We start from the raw sequence: 16,701 nt of genomic DNA, 5'->3' as shown, positions 1-16,701 counted from the left end.
AGTTTGCGTTCCAGTCAAAGTCACTACAAGAAAGATACGAAAGTAAGACACGATTTCTCACCATAAGTACTGTGTTCCAGCCAAAGTGACTACAACAAAATGAGAGAGAGAGAGTGAGAGAGAGAGAGAGAGTGAGAGAGAGAGAGATAGAGGTTGGTTGTTTATGGTGGGGGGTGGGGGGTCGGGGGTGTGGGGGGGGGGGGGGCGCTTATCGATATGGAAGGAAGTTGTGGTACTGGAAATTTCCCACATGCTACAAATGTTGGATTTTGGGAAACCATATAGAGGAAGGTTTATTTTCCCAAATTTATTTGTTTAATGAGAAAAGATTCAATATCTTGCTCAAGACTTCCTACCATACGAGGAAAGAATGGCACGGCCATTTGCAAAGAAGAGGCATTTTTGAAGAGAGAGTGTTGAGAGAGCTATGGTTTACGCAGTTTCATTTTGTTGGCCTATCTCCTGTTGAACTATTTATGCCTTCCATTTTGTATTGTGGTTTCCAATCTTTAGGAGTAGCATGGTGGCTGGCAATCCTATCGGTTATTTTGTTGTTGTATTGGCTTTCGATTAATCGAACTGGATGTTATTCTGCTGCCCAGCACTCTACTTGTGATCCAAATGCTTTTATTCAACTTACCTTTTACCAGAAACTTCTTTGATAACATGAATGCTGCAAGTTTACTATTATTAGACTATGAGTTTATATTCTGTGCTCATATTGTGACATCATGTTATTATGAAATATTTAGAAACATGAAACCGATGGTAAGTGCTAAATCTCACCTTTTTGATGTCAAGAATTTCAGCAAGGCTTCTTTTATTAGACATGGATAAGCAGTTCATTTAGAAAGGTTTACATAGAGAGTTGTTTGTAGAATACTAGTTATTCTATGATTTTTATTGAGAAAGGTGGGCGATCTGATTTTTGGATAAGTTACCAGTCAGGTGAATTAAGAAATTTTATCAGTAGTAGATAATCTGATGCTCTCTTCTGTGTACATGTAGGATGCTGTAGCAATGGTGCAGGGTATATCAGATGCAGCGACAGCTGCAAGAAAACTCACGGAAGAAGCATATGCACGAGGCAGTGCTGACAACATTACATGTCTCATAGTTCAATTCAACCATCCATGAGATAACTTAGGAAAAATTCTTTCGGTTGGTGTCCCACCAGACTAGGTCATGCTTGTCTTTTGATGTGATAAATTTTGAGGAAACATTATACCAATAATGGCATTTTTAATTTCAAACTCTGTGCTAGCAGCTCATGAAGCGTCTGACGTCAAACAAGAGGGACTTGAGGTTTGTTCCTCTGTTCACTTTCAGACAGCTCCTCAACCAGCCGATGTTAACAACGGAAGGTTGAGGTGCGTCATTACTCTACAGTGGGTGGTTGAGAAGCTGCTAGCATAACGTGCAAAACCCAAATGCAATCATAGGAGCATCCATTAAAAGAAGTATTATATTTAATACTAACGGTTAGGCTGTAACATAGAGTTGAAGAGTTTGCGACTTCTTAGGCGGAATTTGCAGAGGTATGTGAAATCAGAACAATGGGAGGTGGATCTATCTTCAGTTTTTGGAGCTCATGCCCTTTAGCTTGTTATATTTATTGTCTGGCAGTACCTGGTTCAGAATTGATGGCCATAGGGTGTTAACAGTCTTTTATTTCTTGGTGCAAAACAAAAGCAAAATGTTTCCTTTCTGTAAATATTTGTGTATGGAAAGTAGTGCGTTGAGCTTCAGCAATCATTTCCTTTGCTTGAACACTGACAAGAAAGAGTGCAAAGTGCTACATATGCTGCATGAACACAGGTATGTGTGTTAGCGACTAGCATGGGGACATCGTGTCGGATTTCTCATGTTCTGAAGAAGAGGATTCGCAGCAGTACTATATTCTGAAGCGAACCAAATTCGAAAATGTTTTATTGGTATTTCATTTCATGACCAGGAGCAAGAGATAACCAATTATAGCTTATTTGGCTAGTCCTTTAATATTTCAAAAATTCATAGATACTTTTAAATTTCATGTATCTACTCAAAACAAAAAAGATAACAAGTCTTGAAACTAATGAGATCAATAGCTGACAAACAAGTATCTAAAAGAATCTAGGTTAGTATATGTTTCGGTCCATGTCCAATTCTGAGCACCCAAAGAAAGATTCCATGTAATTTAGGTAGTTTATAATAGTGGAACCCTTTTGGAAATATTCAATGGCCATAAAAGACATATTATTTGATTGCAACATATGAATGAATGAGAGGAGGCATCCCAATAAGAAGTCTATGCTAGCACGGGATGTGTGCGTCGTATGTGTTTTGATTAGACGATTTAGAAATTTCTATTTCTCGTGCTTACATAATTATCCGATACATTCATAAATTCCATAAATAAGAAAAGTTTTAGCAATTATTATTGTTAATTTAGAAATTTTACACAATATTATTTGATGCAAAATATGGTACATTTTCTACTAGGGATTGTATAATGTGAGACCATTTACTTATAGGATATAGAGGTCACAATTAAACCTACGTACCAAATATGAAATTCAATTGCTTGAGGTATGTCATAAATTTTGAAGAATTTTCTTTTGAAATTTGAATCAAGTCAATGGCAAATTATAAGTCGTGCGACTTGACATACAATGGGTGATGGTAACTATGATCTCTTTGTACTTAAAGTAAATGGTTTTATCTTATACTCTCCTTTCTTAATAGCATGATAAAGTGAAATCCTCTAATGTGCAGAATCAATGCACTCAAATTCTCCATACCCTTTTTTCAAAATAGTGTACGTTGGATAAATAGTCTTCAGATGTTCACTAGAAGAGTTTGAATTAGGTTCTTTAAATTTTGCGACACAAATATCACTTACTTTTTATCTTTTTTAAAAAAGAAAGGGTTTATCACAGTAGGAATACTCATTAACTTTGTTTTTCCCGTGCCAATGTTATCCATGTTGTATTTTGAGCCTCTAGTTGTCGGTTGTTTCCAAATTAGCAATTTGCAGGAACACATCACCTCCAGGCAACTAATTTATACATATTTGCAACTTTTTATACTGTAAAGTAAAGAACACTTACTTTCGAATGAAGTGAATAGATTTAGTAGTGATGTTTTCATGTCAGATAATCACTTGAAGGACAACTCAATTAGTATTTTTCAAGAAAGATGGATTCTGAGTTTCAAAAAGTTAGATTTGATTGCCCCAAATTTTCTAAGAAATACTCGTATGGTGATTTATAGGAAAATTATTAATATTCAAATACTATTAGACAATCATATCTATCTAATGGACTTTGAGTGCCTGCCTGCTTAGACAGTCACCTCCAATTTCTTTAACATTGGACGAAATAAAATAAAATACAACAGAAAAAAGTAGTTCCTACCTTTTAATAAAGTGCAGTTGCAGCCTTTGAAAAAAAGTTCCCTTTCTTACTAGAAGCAAAGAAATCAGGGGAGTTATTGGAAAGCATGGTGATATATATTTCCTTTGTGTATTCTTAATTCATGTCTCACTGCCCACAGGACATCATCAGTAATAAAGCTCTGATGAAGATATATTCATATGATTCTTGTGATTCTTATCATCAATATGTGAGTTGCTATTTTGGAAAATTCAAAAAAATCTTAGGGCGTGTTTGACAACTAAAACTTTGGAGGCTGGAAGTCCCAAGTTCCAGAGCCCACGGTTTAAGTACCTACTTGCGTTACACTCTCTAGTCAGGGCGAAGTAAAAGTGCCCAATCCTCAAAAATGGTGTTTGCTCTCTTCCATCTACCCCCCAAGGGTGGGGTGCTTTCGGGAGTTCGCCTCTCTCATTTTATTTCTTAGGGAAATTATCTAAAATATCCTATTATTTAAAAATAAAAAAATAAAAAAACCTATTTTTTAATTACATTCATACCTTTTTTTCATTATTTTTTTTAAACGTCGAATACCCTTCGCAGATGTAATAGTGCTATGAAAGGTCATCACAGTCCAGCTAGGACTATGATGCTTAAAATTCATCGAGTATTTTTAATACATTTCATGGAATTTCAAGAATTTACCATGGGCATCACAATCCTGTTAGGATTTTGATGCATCAAAGATGATGGGCATCATGGCCTAATAAGACAGTGATGCTTATTACACCTCCTAGAATTACATGAAGTCAAGAGCATCACGGTCTTGTAAAATTACATGAAGTCAAGAGCATTGTAGAACCATGATGCATCAAAGAACATGGGGCATCACAGTCCTAACAGGACAACAATGCTTAATTCCTGAAATTCCAAGAAGTTATATGATAAGGCATCACAGTTCTAGAACCATGATGAAGATGAGGCATCACTGTCCTAAAAGGATCGTGATTCCTAATATGCTTCCTAAAATTCCAGGAAGTCAAGAGCATTACTGTCCTATTAAAACCATGATGCCCTACCATCTTTTGATACATCAAGGTCCTAACAGGACCATGATGCATAATACACTTGAGCATTATAAGGATCACTGCCGTGGAAGGACTGTGATGACCTTTCACAATACTACTAGATCTGTGAATGATATTTTTGGTAAACAAAAATTTACCAAAAATAGGTATGAATGTAGTTTTCAAAAAAATTAAGGTTTTTTCGAATTTATTGCAAAAAAAGAAGAAGAGATTGTCTAAAGTAGACCATTTATCTTTTGTACATGAAAGTCACAACCATTCCCACTCATTAAGTGTCAAATTGAAGGCTTACGGCGAGACATGAATTCTGATAAATTTTTTTTGAAACTTTGTATCTACTCAATAAAATTCTTACAACTACCCATTTTGAAATTTAAGGAAGAAAAATGATTGTGATCTCCATGTGTAATGCAGTTCGGATAAGGCCGAGGTTCTAAACAATCAAAGTAAATCACACCTTCAAATAGTATAGAGAAATATGGTTTCAATATTGGAAAACTTTGTGATAGCCTTAAAATCTATTTTCATCTCTAATTATAAAATTAAAAGCTTCAAAAATAGTGTAGAATGAGCAAATATATGAAAATATGAAAATTGGCGGTAAAAAAATGCATCACAAGATGCACTATTTTCATAACTTGAAATTCATTTTTTCCTCATGTCTATGCATCTTGAAGTCAAAATGATCAATTTGAGGATTTTTGTGCATCAAAACAATCTCTTCTAGTGAAATTTTGATGTGCATCTTAATTTGATTGTTTAGAACCTTGCCCTAATATAAATTTCTAAAAATTGTTTCATGCAGGCTGAACTGCATTTCGACAATATATAGTCCCAAAGTATAAAGCATCCATCTTAAAGATGGATGCAAATAGGTGGTCCATTCAAAGATAATTGAAGCTAACCATTTTCACAAAATCATTATTTTTATTTTTTAAAATTTATTTATTTATTTATGTTATATTCATGATGCCTATGTTAGAGATTACATGTCCTTGAAACTTGGGTCCGAAAATTTATCTCAAAATATATATTTTCAATAGTCAACTCATTTGTACATGGCTGATAGAAACCGTGTCCTAAACTTTTTCTAAAGATAAATGGTTTCCCATTCCAAAAACAAATTAGGCTTTTTTCGAATGTTTTTGAAAATAGAAGGGTATTTTTGATAATTTACTTTTTCCTCCTCCCGTAAAAATGTCCATGCCCCCACCCCACCCAAACCCTAACCCCTCACGCCTCTCTCCATCTCTCCCCCCCCCCCCCGCCCCTTTCTCTACCCGAGCTCCATTTTCCCCCACTGAACTTCGTCCCCTCTCTCTCTCTCTCTCTCTCTCTCTCTCTCTCTCTCTTGCATCTCTCTCTTCCTCTATTTTACAGAGATCGCCTTTATCTGTCTTATTACCACCCCAAGCAAGCAGCTGGTCACCGGATATACAGGTGCGCCATTTGCTTCTTCTTCTTCTTCTCAATCTCTTTCTTTTCTTGCTTTTTTTATGCTTTATATTTTTTGGTTTATTTAGTTTTTTTTCAGCATTTTTGTCCTTTGATTATTATTTGGTGCCTTTTCCTTACTGTTAAGTATCAGTTGTGTGAATGGGTTTCATAGAAATGTGATTTTTAGTTGGTTTTCGTTGTTATTCTTTGGATTAAATGTTTTTTATTTTTTCCCACTACTGTTTCTTATATTGGCAAAACTGTAGAAAGATAACTCGTTTTTTATTTGCAAGATCTCAGTATGATTTAACAAAGAAAAGTTCAAGTGAGATGTAGCAGTTATCATTGGAAAACTGTTGGTGCTTGTGGATGGTTTATATTGTAGATAATGATAAAATTCATGGAGTTGTATTGCTATTGATTTGAAATTTGATTTTGAGGGTTCATCGATATTGATTTTATCTTTCAAAACTATAACCTAGATTGCTAACAAAAGGAGCTCTCCAGTCACTAGCTTAAAGGGTCAACACCCGGTGTGTTTTTCTTCTACCTTTATTTTATAGACAAATTTGGCATACCTCAGATATGAAATGCGCTGTTTCCTTGGAAGTTCTTATGTTGTCTGATTGGTCACTACAAGATAACTGCATAACCATACAAAAAAAAAAACAAATCTTTTCAAATTTGACAGAATAATTATGATCTGTTAGAGAAAGCACTAAAACGTTACAATTCAAGCAATAATTATAGTAAATAATGGACGTAATGTTCAACCTTGTTAGATTTTTTTCAAGAAAACAATGAACCCTGTTACTCAGAGCTCGAAAAAGAAAATATACAACATCAGAAAAGGACAACAAATCACAGGTGAACATAATCTGGCAATATTGCTTCTTCAGAGGGAACGCAGCAGTATTGTGCTGGATCTCATATTAGACAAAAAAGAGTTTACTTTTGACCATATATATATATATATATATATATATATATATATATATTAATTGTGCTTTTGGTTGTGAGATAAATTATGAGATGGAAGAACTTGAGATACAAAATTTTTCTAAAAGCTGCAACTTCACATCACCTTCCTCCTACACATGGTACTTATCAATACATCGCATGCTATAAACATTTTCTACATCTTGTTCTAAAGACTATATGCAGAACCAATGTTCATATCCAAGAATTGATTCAGATTAGCAAATCACAAGATTTACTTTGTCTACCACTTTGAGTTACCCAAGCCATTTCACAAGCCCAACATTTGGTACCAGTTGCATGAGGGAAACTCACCAGGAGAGAAGAAAAGGACCAATACTATTGCTGCAGCCAAGGGAAATTACAGTCATGATGGGGCTATTGGAACTACTTGATAATAAATGAAATTCAATAACAAAGTTTTGGTTATTAATCAACAAAAAGGGAAGATAAATATTACATTGGTGATGCATTCACCATGTCGCAATGCCTACCATGGACAATTTAAAGTAAGCAAAATTAGATAGAACTGCAAACACCATAACACTGAGTGTATTTGATTCATGTTTGTAGTTCATTCCATCTCTTGCAATGATCTGCTACCAACTCAAAGTAATGAGGAGCATGTTGAAGGAGTACAGTTGCAAGATGAAATTGCATCGCAATTGTGGCACAACCATGTGAATGGTTATCTATATATATATATAAGAAGCATATGTAAAGACAACTATCTCCTTATTTTTGCAATATTAAGAGAACCACACTGTTACAATATGCTGGAAATTAATATCTATATTAACCAGTGGTTTAAAAAAAAGGATTGGTGCCCTGGATCGGGCACTCCAAAAACCCATCCGGATCAGTGAATCTGCGATTCGGATCAAGAATCGGCTGGATTAAGCTTTAAAAAAAATCCAAAAAAATTATTAAATTTCATTGTAAATGTTGTTTTTTAGGAATCCAGTAAAAAATGGGGGTACTGCATTATTAACTTTCATTTTTTTCATCAATTTGCGAATATTGAAATGTTATTTCCTTATATGAACTTATCTTAGCCATTAAATTACATCATACAAAAGAAAAATCATAGAATTATCATGGATAAAGTATATAATCATTCATGAACTACAATAAATAATTAATTAAATCGATGAAAAAATGGCCACTAAAATCTCGAATTGGCAGAAAACGTTGATCTGCTAAAAAAAATCCAAATTATTACAACCGAACTAACTATAATCCAAAATTATTGTAATTGAACTAACTATAATACTATATGTTAAAATTGAAATTGTTGGTTTATATTTTATAATTATTTTATTATACAAATAATAAGAAATCCAAAAAAATAATAAGATGTTGTGCTACATTTTTTTTTTGCTTGTTGTATTACCTTTCATTTTTTTTTTTTTGACAACAAAAATCAGAGAATGATGCTACCAAGTTTACCTTTTAATTTTTTTATACTTTTTATTTTATGCTTTCATTTTTTTTTGACAACAAAAATAAGAAAATGATGCTACCAAGGTACCTTTTAAATTTTTTGTACTCTTTTATTTTATTTTTTGAAATAAATACTTGCTATATTACATTTAATACTTGTTATATTGCCTTTTGTTTTATTGACAAGAAAATAAAAAAAATATTGTATTACCATTTTTTGTTTGAAAAAGATTTTATTTAATATTTTTTTCCTTTTACTTTATTTTCTTCCTTTTAGACTTTTTTTTTTTTGAAAGATCTTTTATTTTTTATTTTTTTCCTTTTACTTTATTTTCTTCCTTTTAGGCAAAAAAAATAAGTTGGATGGCGCCTAAGGGGCTCAAAGTTGAGACGTCCAAGAAGAAATTGTGAGTCATAACCAACTGCACCATGTAATAATAGTGTACTTTGAATAGCCATCTAAACATTATAATGATTTTGTGTGCACAATGTGTGGGAATTATCCCACATCGAAGCTTTAATATAAGTCTGCATGGTATAAATGCTTCTGCTAGGCCATCAATAAATTAGTCAGTTATTTAGCGGGATTGAGACCCATGCACTGCATGTGCTTGACATGTGGCATCAAAAATGCCCCTCAATTTGAAATTTTTTTGGACTTGACCTTAGACCGTTGAAATTGCTCGTGTCATTGTAGCACTCATCGAGTTATCGCTGTGAATCACCCGGTTCTCTCTAGACACGGGCAATTTTGCGTAATATGGTGGAATCGGCTCGGGGGTGCCGATTTTCGTGTCGAACCGGGTGAGTCCGGTTCGACTCAGCGAGTTTTCAAACACTGCATGAGAGTATCTTGTAAAACATGATAAAACATTAGCCCCACTGCTCTCAGGTATGGACTCCACTTCCTCCTCGATAAAGTCTAAACAAATCCAACTCGATGTGTATAACCTCAACTTACAAATTGAATTTGAAACTAGCAAATGTGTTTCCTTGTATTTCTCAAAAAAGAAAACAAATATGTTTCCTTTATAAAGAGCTTTGATAGAAGAGGTTTTTTTTGAAAGAATTATTTAGGAAATAGAATTATTAGTACAAAGTGAATGAAAGTGCTATAAAATGGTTAAGGCTCTTTATTGTATTTTATTACTTTTTTTTTCTTCTCTTGGGGGGGTGGGGGGTCTATACCATTTTTCTTGATCTATTGTAGATGACTTAATACATTCTCATGCAATAAACTAGTATTGCCCCCTACCCCCAATACAAATTGTTTGATGTATGAATTAAGGCAGTTAATTACTAGGTCTCCAGGTGTCATAAATTTCAAGTGGCACCAAGCACAGGTTTCTAGGCTCCCTCTGAATTCCATGCAGGTTACAAATCACAGTTTTTCTAGTACAACGAGCTAGATTATGCTGCTTTGCAAGGAGTAGGAACTTCCAGGTTCTTGATAGCATGCTTGTAGTTGTCAAACAGGCCCTTGGATATGTGGGCTAATTTAGAGCTACAAATATTCACCAATAAGAAATAGTGGTAAAAAACTTGTCTCGGGCTCAGAACTCAGCATTTTCCTAAACCCTACTGGACGTGCTGGAGTAATATATAAGCCTAAAAAGGATCTAAAACTGTGAAGGAAATTACAAGAAAGTTTCTTAAAAAAATAAAAAGCAAAAAATTCATGAACAATTTTAAAAGTCTACAAAAGATGGGAAAAGGTATATAAGTTGATTAATATCTTGAAAAATTCTGAAAAATCCTAAAAAAAGGGAAAAATTGAACAATTGAGCATAAAGTAAGAAAAATTCACACATAGAAACAAAAAAGTTATATGGAAAGATAGTTATACATCATATGTTATTGTTTTAGTGACAAATTATGTAATGTCATGTAAGTTTTATATGTACCCACTTCTGTGCATTATAGTTCTTTGGCAGGGTGCCAAGGCTGACTAACTTGGCTGACTTTCAAACACTGATAAGAAGCTTAAGTTGGAATTTTTCATGCGCTTTGTGCTAGATTACTCTTTAGGGAAAATTACAAAAACCACGCAAGACTCAACTTTCTTTACATTCTCCCCCAGCCATTTTTTTTATCACAACTTTTACCTCAAAACTAACTTTTATAGCAAAGCTCCCCAAAGTCAAAAAGCAATAGTTTGAAGGACAAAATTACCTTGGAACCCATACCAAAAGTTGTCGGACCACCTTTATAAAACAATATACCAAGTGGCGGACCACGACACCCTTGTGTTGGACCGAGGGCCACTACTGCCAGACCACCTGGTCTAAGTGGTAGACCACATTTACAGTATGCCAGACCACTTGGTTTATGTGCCTGACCGTTCATTCAAAAAGTGCCTTCCTGCCACAGTGAGCTGCTGGACCACCACAATTCAGTGCTAGAACGCCACCGTAAATTATCGGACCGGCTTTTGTGAGTGAGCGTCTGCGAAAATATGATGGCTTCATGTACGGGCAGGGGTATTTTTGTCTCCAAACTATTACTTGTTGATTTGGAGGGTCTTTTCTATAGAAGTTAGTTTTGGGGTAAAAGTTGCGATAGAAAAACTAGGTGGGGGAGAATGTAAAGAAAGTTTAGTCTTGGGGTGTTTTTGTAATTTTCCTTACTTTTTACCCTGAAATTGTTGTTTAGGTGGTGAAATGTTTGAATCTTATGTATTGTTGAGTTAGGAGTGGCAATAGAATTGCTTATTTTAGGCAGCTAATAATAACATTTATGCAATAGAATTGCTTATTTTAGGCAGCTACTAATAGCATTTATGATGGGCTTTAAGAAAGTTCATGTGGTTGTTAAAAGTTCTTGTTTTCTAGCCATTTTGGATGGGTAGTGGAAGTTGCTGAGCCAAAATATCATTTTAATGTCTATCTGATATGGACAAGATTAAAGAACTTCCATAGTAGTGGGTTAATGATGAGATAACTGAACAATTGACTTATCAACAAAAGAAAAAAACGTTAAAGACAGAGTTAACTGAGCAAATGGATGAGGAATAACATGTAAGGGAACATTGAAAGTTATGGGAACTGTTCGTTCAATGAAATGGACTTCCATAGTTATCTTCATTTTGAATGGGAAAATGGGTTTATGATGGTCTATGTATGATAGACTATAGTATAAAAGGTGCTCAGTAAGGGATCCCAGATAATTTTTTTTTTTTTTTTTTTAACTTTCGATGTTTCATCCTATGTATGAGCAAAATAAATTTGCCTTAAATAGGTGGTCTTCCTCATGATGAATGTCTGTAGTATGAAAATCTCATTAAATGGTTCTTTTCTGATGTTATGGTTTGTTTCTGATGTTCTTGATCATTGTTGTTTTCTTTACTTAGTTGAAGAGCCATCAAAATGTTCACTGCTTATAGGAAAATTCAGAAAGACAAGGGTCTTGAACCTTCTGAGTTCGAGGAAACAGTTGCTCAGGTCAACAAATATCTAAAGCCATTCAGTAATCAATTCTGCTAGGTCCTTTCCCTTAATTTAATTTTACTATGTTGCATTCTCTCAACTAAGTTTGGCTTTGGCAGGCATTCTTTGATTTGGAAAACAGCAATCAAGAGCTAAAGAGTGACCTAAAGGATCTCTTCATTAATTCTGCAACGTAAGGGAATTTTACTGCTGTCCATATTGTACTTGACAAAAATTATTCTCTAGCATATGTCCAGTGGAATTGTAGTTCATTTGCATTCCCATCATATATGAAATGATGAGTGGAGATGGGGAGATAGTGGTAGACCTTTGATGGTCTTCCTGTTCAGGGTGCTCCTCTTTTCATTTGGATGCTTTTTACACGTGACCGTGTGGAACAATAGTTGATGGGATCGGGTGGGACTGGGACTGGGACTGGGATCGGGATCGGGAGTGGGGGGATTGTGAAAGGCCAGAAGATCCCTGTGGTTGGGGGCATCCATACGATGCATATTTTAGAGATCGCGATCTCCAAATGTTGGGGATCTTGACCCGAACTTTTGGGGATCTTGTTCCCCACTTTTAAGTGTATACATAGTTTAGGACTATATATACTCTTTGAATTGAAATTTCTTTATTTATAGGTAACAAGCAATGCAAGAATAGCAATGCAACTATATTAAAAGTATAGTTGCATTACGAATCAGTTATAAATAAAGAAATCATTATTTTGGTTATTATCATGGTTTTCAAGGTGGCGATCCAGATCCCTAACAGCGGGGAGCGAGATCTCTAATTTTAACAATTGAGATCCCTTCTAGATACCTTTTTGGAGCTCCAAAGTGGGATCGCCACCTAGGTTGGGAGATCCCAGCAACTATATGTGGTTCTTTGGTTCTTCATAGTCTTTCAAGATTTAATGATACCTTCCTTGAAGCTCGAGAATCTCAGTCTTGAATCCTTATTCTTGTTTAATATCTTTTTGCTGTTGCAGTCAAGTTGATGTATCTGGGAATCGGAAGGCCGTGGTGATCCATGTGCCCTACAGATTGAGGAAGGCTTTCCGCAAGATACATGTGAGGCTCGTTAGAGAGCTGGAAAAGAAGTTCAGTGGGAAGGTACGATATTCCAGAACTTTCTTGTAACAGTGTCTATTGAGTTTCTTTTTCTTATATTTTTCACAGTTCTAGCATAAAATTAAAAAATATGCTAAATTCAGTGACTTGTGTATCTGGTTTGGTGCAAGAAAAAAAGAAAACATAAAATAAAATAAAAAAATTTTACTGGGTCATTTTATGTTATGTTGCTACTTAATTCTGTTCTCTTATTCTTGTGTACTTACTGATGACCTGCCTAATTCATTGCCTAGATAACTTTCTTCTCTTGTGATCAGAGACCTTTCCCCCAACCCCGTGCATTGCAATAGAAAGTGTAATAGTTGCCTTGTTTATGGTGTCCTCAAGTTGTCCAATGGATAAATGTAAGGAAACAGTACACTTAATATATCTGAAATGGATGCACAGTTGCTGTTACTAAATTTGGGTGTATAAACTGTTCCCCTAAATCCTGGTGACCAATTAAAATGAGAAAATGGATGATATTACTGAAAATTGGCTGTAAAAACTTGTCCCCTCACTTACAGTTCAAGGTGGAACACATCCCATCCTTCTTAATGGGCACTCTTTACCTAGTTTTCATGAAAAACAACTACGCCCTTTGTTTTTGTCTTTTGATCATTTTATGCAAAATAAAAAAAGAACCTCGGTTCTACTGTACAATACGAAGGTATCTCGAGCCGTTATCATCCCCCTAATTTGCCATGCCAAGTCATTATGTTTATGCCTGGACTGGACATTTCATCTATGTTATGTTTTCTTGCTGAAAAAATGTCCTGTGAAAAAAATAAATCTAGAAGAAATTTGACTTTTACCATCTCTTCAAAAGGACAAAATATCTCTGATTTCAAGATTAAATGTCAGGTTATCTCAAGTATTATTTTATTTAGAAATACATTAGTAACATATAAGTCCCTTTTGCTGATTTCTTCACGTGATTATCATGCTTTGATCCTTGTTGAAATTCAGGATGTTATTGTGATTGCAACAAGGAGGATCATGAGGCCACCCAAGAAGGGTTCTGCAGTCCAAAGGCCTCGCAGTCGCACATTGACTGCTGTGCATGATGCCATGTTGGAGGATGTTGTTTATCCGGCAGAGATTGTCGGAAAACGCATCAGGTATCGACTTGATGGATCCAAGATCATGAAGGTGAGGACAACTTTTTGTAGTCAGTCTTTTCACTACTTGTTTTTATTCTATTTGCATATTTTAATGAATAAGTGATATGGCTATAGGCATATTGCGCTCTCTTTCATGCTTCATTATAAATATTCACTCCTTGCTGTTTCTAAAGCTTAAGAGCAGCAGCTATCTCTAGATTTCTTTTTTGAGCCTCTAAATCTCTAATCAAATTTTGTAGAAGTTTGAAATATATGGCCTCTGACCCAAGAAGGGTTCTGCAAATGATCTTAAGGAATATACTTTGCAGTCTATGTTATCTCATGCCATTGTTTCTGCAACTAGATTCATGTACCTGTGAACTGCGCATGGCGTTGCTTCAGTTTTGATCACTCCCAAAGCAAATTGGGTTTGATTGCAGCCTATTTTGAAAATTGGAGCAAGAGTGGGTTTCACTAGAAAAATCTGGGCTGAGATGATATTAGTTTTACAGTAATGATCTTGCTCCCACCAAATGATTAGTCATGCAGAGTTATCTGGGCTGGTATTAGTCAACAGCACTGGATGTAAATATATAGTTCCTAATATCCACGCCCTCGCCTGCACCTCGCCCCCCCCTCAAAAACAAAAAAACCTGTAGCTTTGGGTCCCTAGATGTTGCATCTCTGCCATATGCACAGCCGATTAGGTTTTTGCACTATGATCACATTTGCTCAAGAATGTCTTTTCCTGATTCATTAGAGTTCCTGAAAATTCCCTTGTTATTGATCTTCGATATTATATCTGAATAAATGGGTTTGATGGTGTAGGTTTATCTGGACCCTAAGGAGAGAAACAACACAGAGTACAAGCTTGAGACATTCAGCGGAGTTTACCGGAAGCTTTCCGGAAAGGATGTTGTCTTTGAGTATCCTGTGACTGAGTCAGCTTAAATGGTGTTTGGCAGCAATGCGTTCCCTTATTTAATTTTCATTCTTCTGTTTTGGCACAAAACTGAATTGTTATGGAGAGTTGAATTTTGGGGTTGAGACGCTTAGGAATTTTGTAAGTGTTTTTTTTACTCATGAATAGGTAAAATCATAGCTGTTTTCACTTGCTGCGTATGTTTAATGCAATCTGACGGGTTGGGGTCACGGTACAATTGGTAATACTTAAATATCTTTTATGCAAATTGTGCTGCTTGCTAGATGTACCAGCGAAGGACACCTGTTACGAAGCACGTATTTTGAGCTATCGATTTCGATGTTCTTATTTAGATTCGTGCGCAATAAATTATTTGATTGAAAAATTTTAGCTAGAACTCAAAAATTTTTCCCAAGGTCTATTTGATAAAAAAACGTCTTTTATGTTTTATAAAAACATAATCAATGAAGTCATCGAATCGAATATGTATGGATGAATAAGAAAGTCAAATTTTACATTTGTTCAAATCAATGGTTTAAAACGGGGATCGGTGATCCGGATCAGGCACTTCAAAAATCGATCCAGATTGGTGAATCAACGATCCAGATCGAGAATCGGGTGAATCGGTTAGATTAAAGCTTCAAAAAAAATTGAAAAATTATTAATATTTATTATAAATAATATTTTTTAGGAATTCAATAAAAAATGAGGGTGTTTTATTAAGAATTTTCATTTTTTTGTATGAATATGTGAATATTGCTATGTTTTTTCCCTATATGAACTACTATTTACCATTTAATTTACGTCATATAAAAAGATAAATATAGAATTATCATGGAATAAACATATCAATATACATGGACTGCAATAAAGCATACAACTAATAACATATTATCTAAAAAAAAAAACGACAGACGACGTCGTTCTTCTTTTTTGTCACGTTGGTGCCATTGATTGAATTCGTTTGATAATTCATTGATTCGATCTAAAAACGAATCATCGATATTAGCAGGCATCTAACTATATCCAAATTTTTGAGTGTTAGTGTTATGTTGTGTTCTTAATCCAAAATCCTTGAAGCTTGTTCATCCTTCATGTTCACTTACACTGTCGTGCTCATCCTTACTTTGTTGCTGTTGGAATTCGATATGTGAATAATATGGCTGGGATAGGGTGGCTTCGGAATCATTATCTCTCTCATTTTCCCTTAGACTTCCTTCCCACTCTCCCTCATTAGGTGCAATATCACCGACATCTCCGACGATTTGTGGATACGTTGGCTGACTGCTTCTTATTTCATGTTGTTCATCACTTTCTTCAAGATCTTCTTCACCGATAGCCTCAAGGAACGCTCTCTTGTGCAACACTGGCTTCTCCTCTTTTACTACCCATTGCTTTGTTGTGTCTGTGACAAATATTGTGTCCAAATCTATCGGCCCATAGTCTTCAAGCTTTCTTCTTATTTGTCGCTCTCGGAGGTTTAAGTTGTAATGAACGTAGACTAGTTTATGAAGTTTCTCCGAAGCGAGTCGATTTCTCCTATTAGTGTGCAACCATTGAAACGTATTCCAGTTGCACTCACAGTAAGTAGCAAAACATGTCTGGGAGAGCACCTTGATTGCTATCCTCTTTAAGTGACGTACATCAGTACCATATATCTCCCACCATTCAGCTATATTAAAATGCAAAAAGCATTGTAAGGGCAAGAACAATTCACAAGATTAAATATATGAATGATCAAAATATTAGCTGGGGGATAACCTGGATCTATCTTAATTCGATAGTTCCTGGCAAGTCTAGTTCCGAAGGATCCTATAGCATCCCTATACATAGCAAA

At 35.1% G+C, this 16,701-nt stretch overlaps 2 protein-coding genes across 13 annotated transcripts in view; both read left to right on the top strand.

Moving 5' to 3' along the window:
• Positions 1–1,755, top strand: part of LOC18436949 (putative protein phosphatase 2C 11) — a 48,627-nt gene extending 46,872 nt beyond the window's left edge. For 6 of the 10 annotated variants that reach the window (XR_016043603.1, XR_016043606.1, XR_016043607.1 and 3 more), the window contains one exon: positions 1,009–1,755. Coding sequence is in view for 4 of the 10 variants with exons in the window: in XM_088850767.1 (XP_088706893.1) it covers positions 1,009–1,137 (129 nt within the window). In the remaining 6 variants the exon portion in view is untranslated. The remainder of the gene's footprint in view (positions 1–1,008) is intronic. The other 4 variants (XR_016043604.1, XR_016043608.1, XM_088850768.1 and 1 more) reach the window with 1 other exon arrangement.
• A 3,964-nt stretch (positions 1,756–5,719) lies between these two features.
• Positions 5,720–15,132, top strand: LOC18436948 (small ribosomal subunit protein eS7). 3 transcript variants are annotated; one of them, XM_088850764.1, is made up of 7 exons: positions 5,720–5,881; positions 8,997–9,191; positions 11,649–11,739; positions 11,844–11,917; positions 12,719–12,842; positions 13,809–13,991; positions 14,771–15,132. In XM_088850764.1, exons 3-7 carry the CDS (start codon positions 11,665–11,667, stop codon positions 14,891–14,893), a joined length of 579 nt encoding a protein of 192 aa, XP_088706890.1. In that variant the 5' UTR covers positions 5,720–5,881; positions 8,997–9,191; positions 11,649–11,664; the 3' UTR covers positions 14,894–15,132. The 3 variants fall into 3 exon arrangements, with proteins under 3 accessions (XP_088706890.1, XP_088706891.1, XP_006847231.1); XM_088850765.1 differs by lacking the exon at positions 8,997–9,191 and adding an exon at positions 6,361–6,411; XM_006847168.4 differs by lacking the exon at positions 8,997–9,191.
• The last annotated feature ends 1,569 nt before the right edge of the window (positions 15,133–16,701 follow it).

The sequence above is a fragment of the Amborella trichopoda genome, chromosome 11, assembly GCF_054954075.1.
Source record: "Amborella trichopoda isolate Santa Cruz 75 chromosome 11, AtrichopodaSantaCruz75HAP2 v2.0, whole genome shotgun sequence".
Lineage (NCBI taxonomy): Eukaryota > Viridiplantae > Streptophyta > Magnoliopsida > Amborellales > Amborellaceae > Amborella > Amborella trichopoda.
This window is presented reverse-complemented; position numbering and strand designations above follow the sequence as displayed.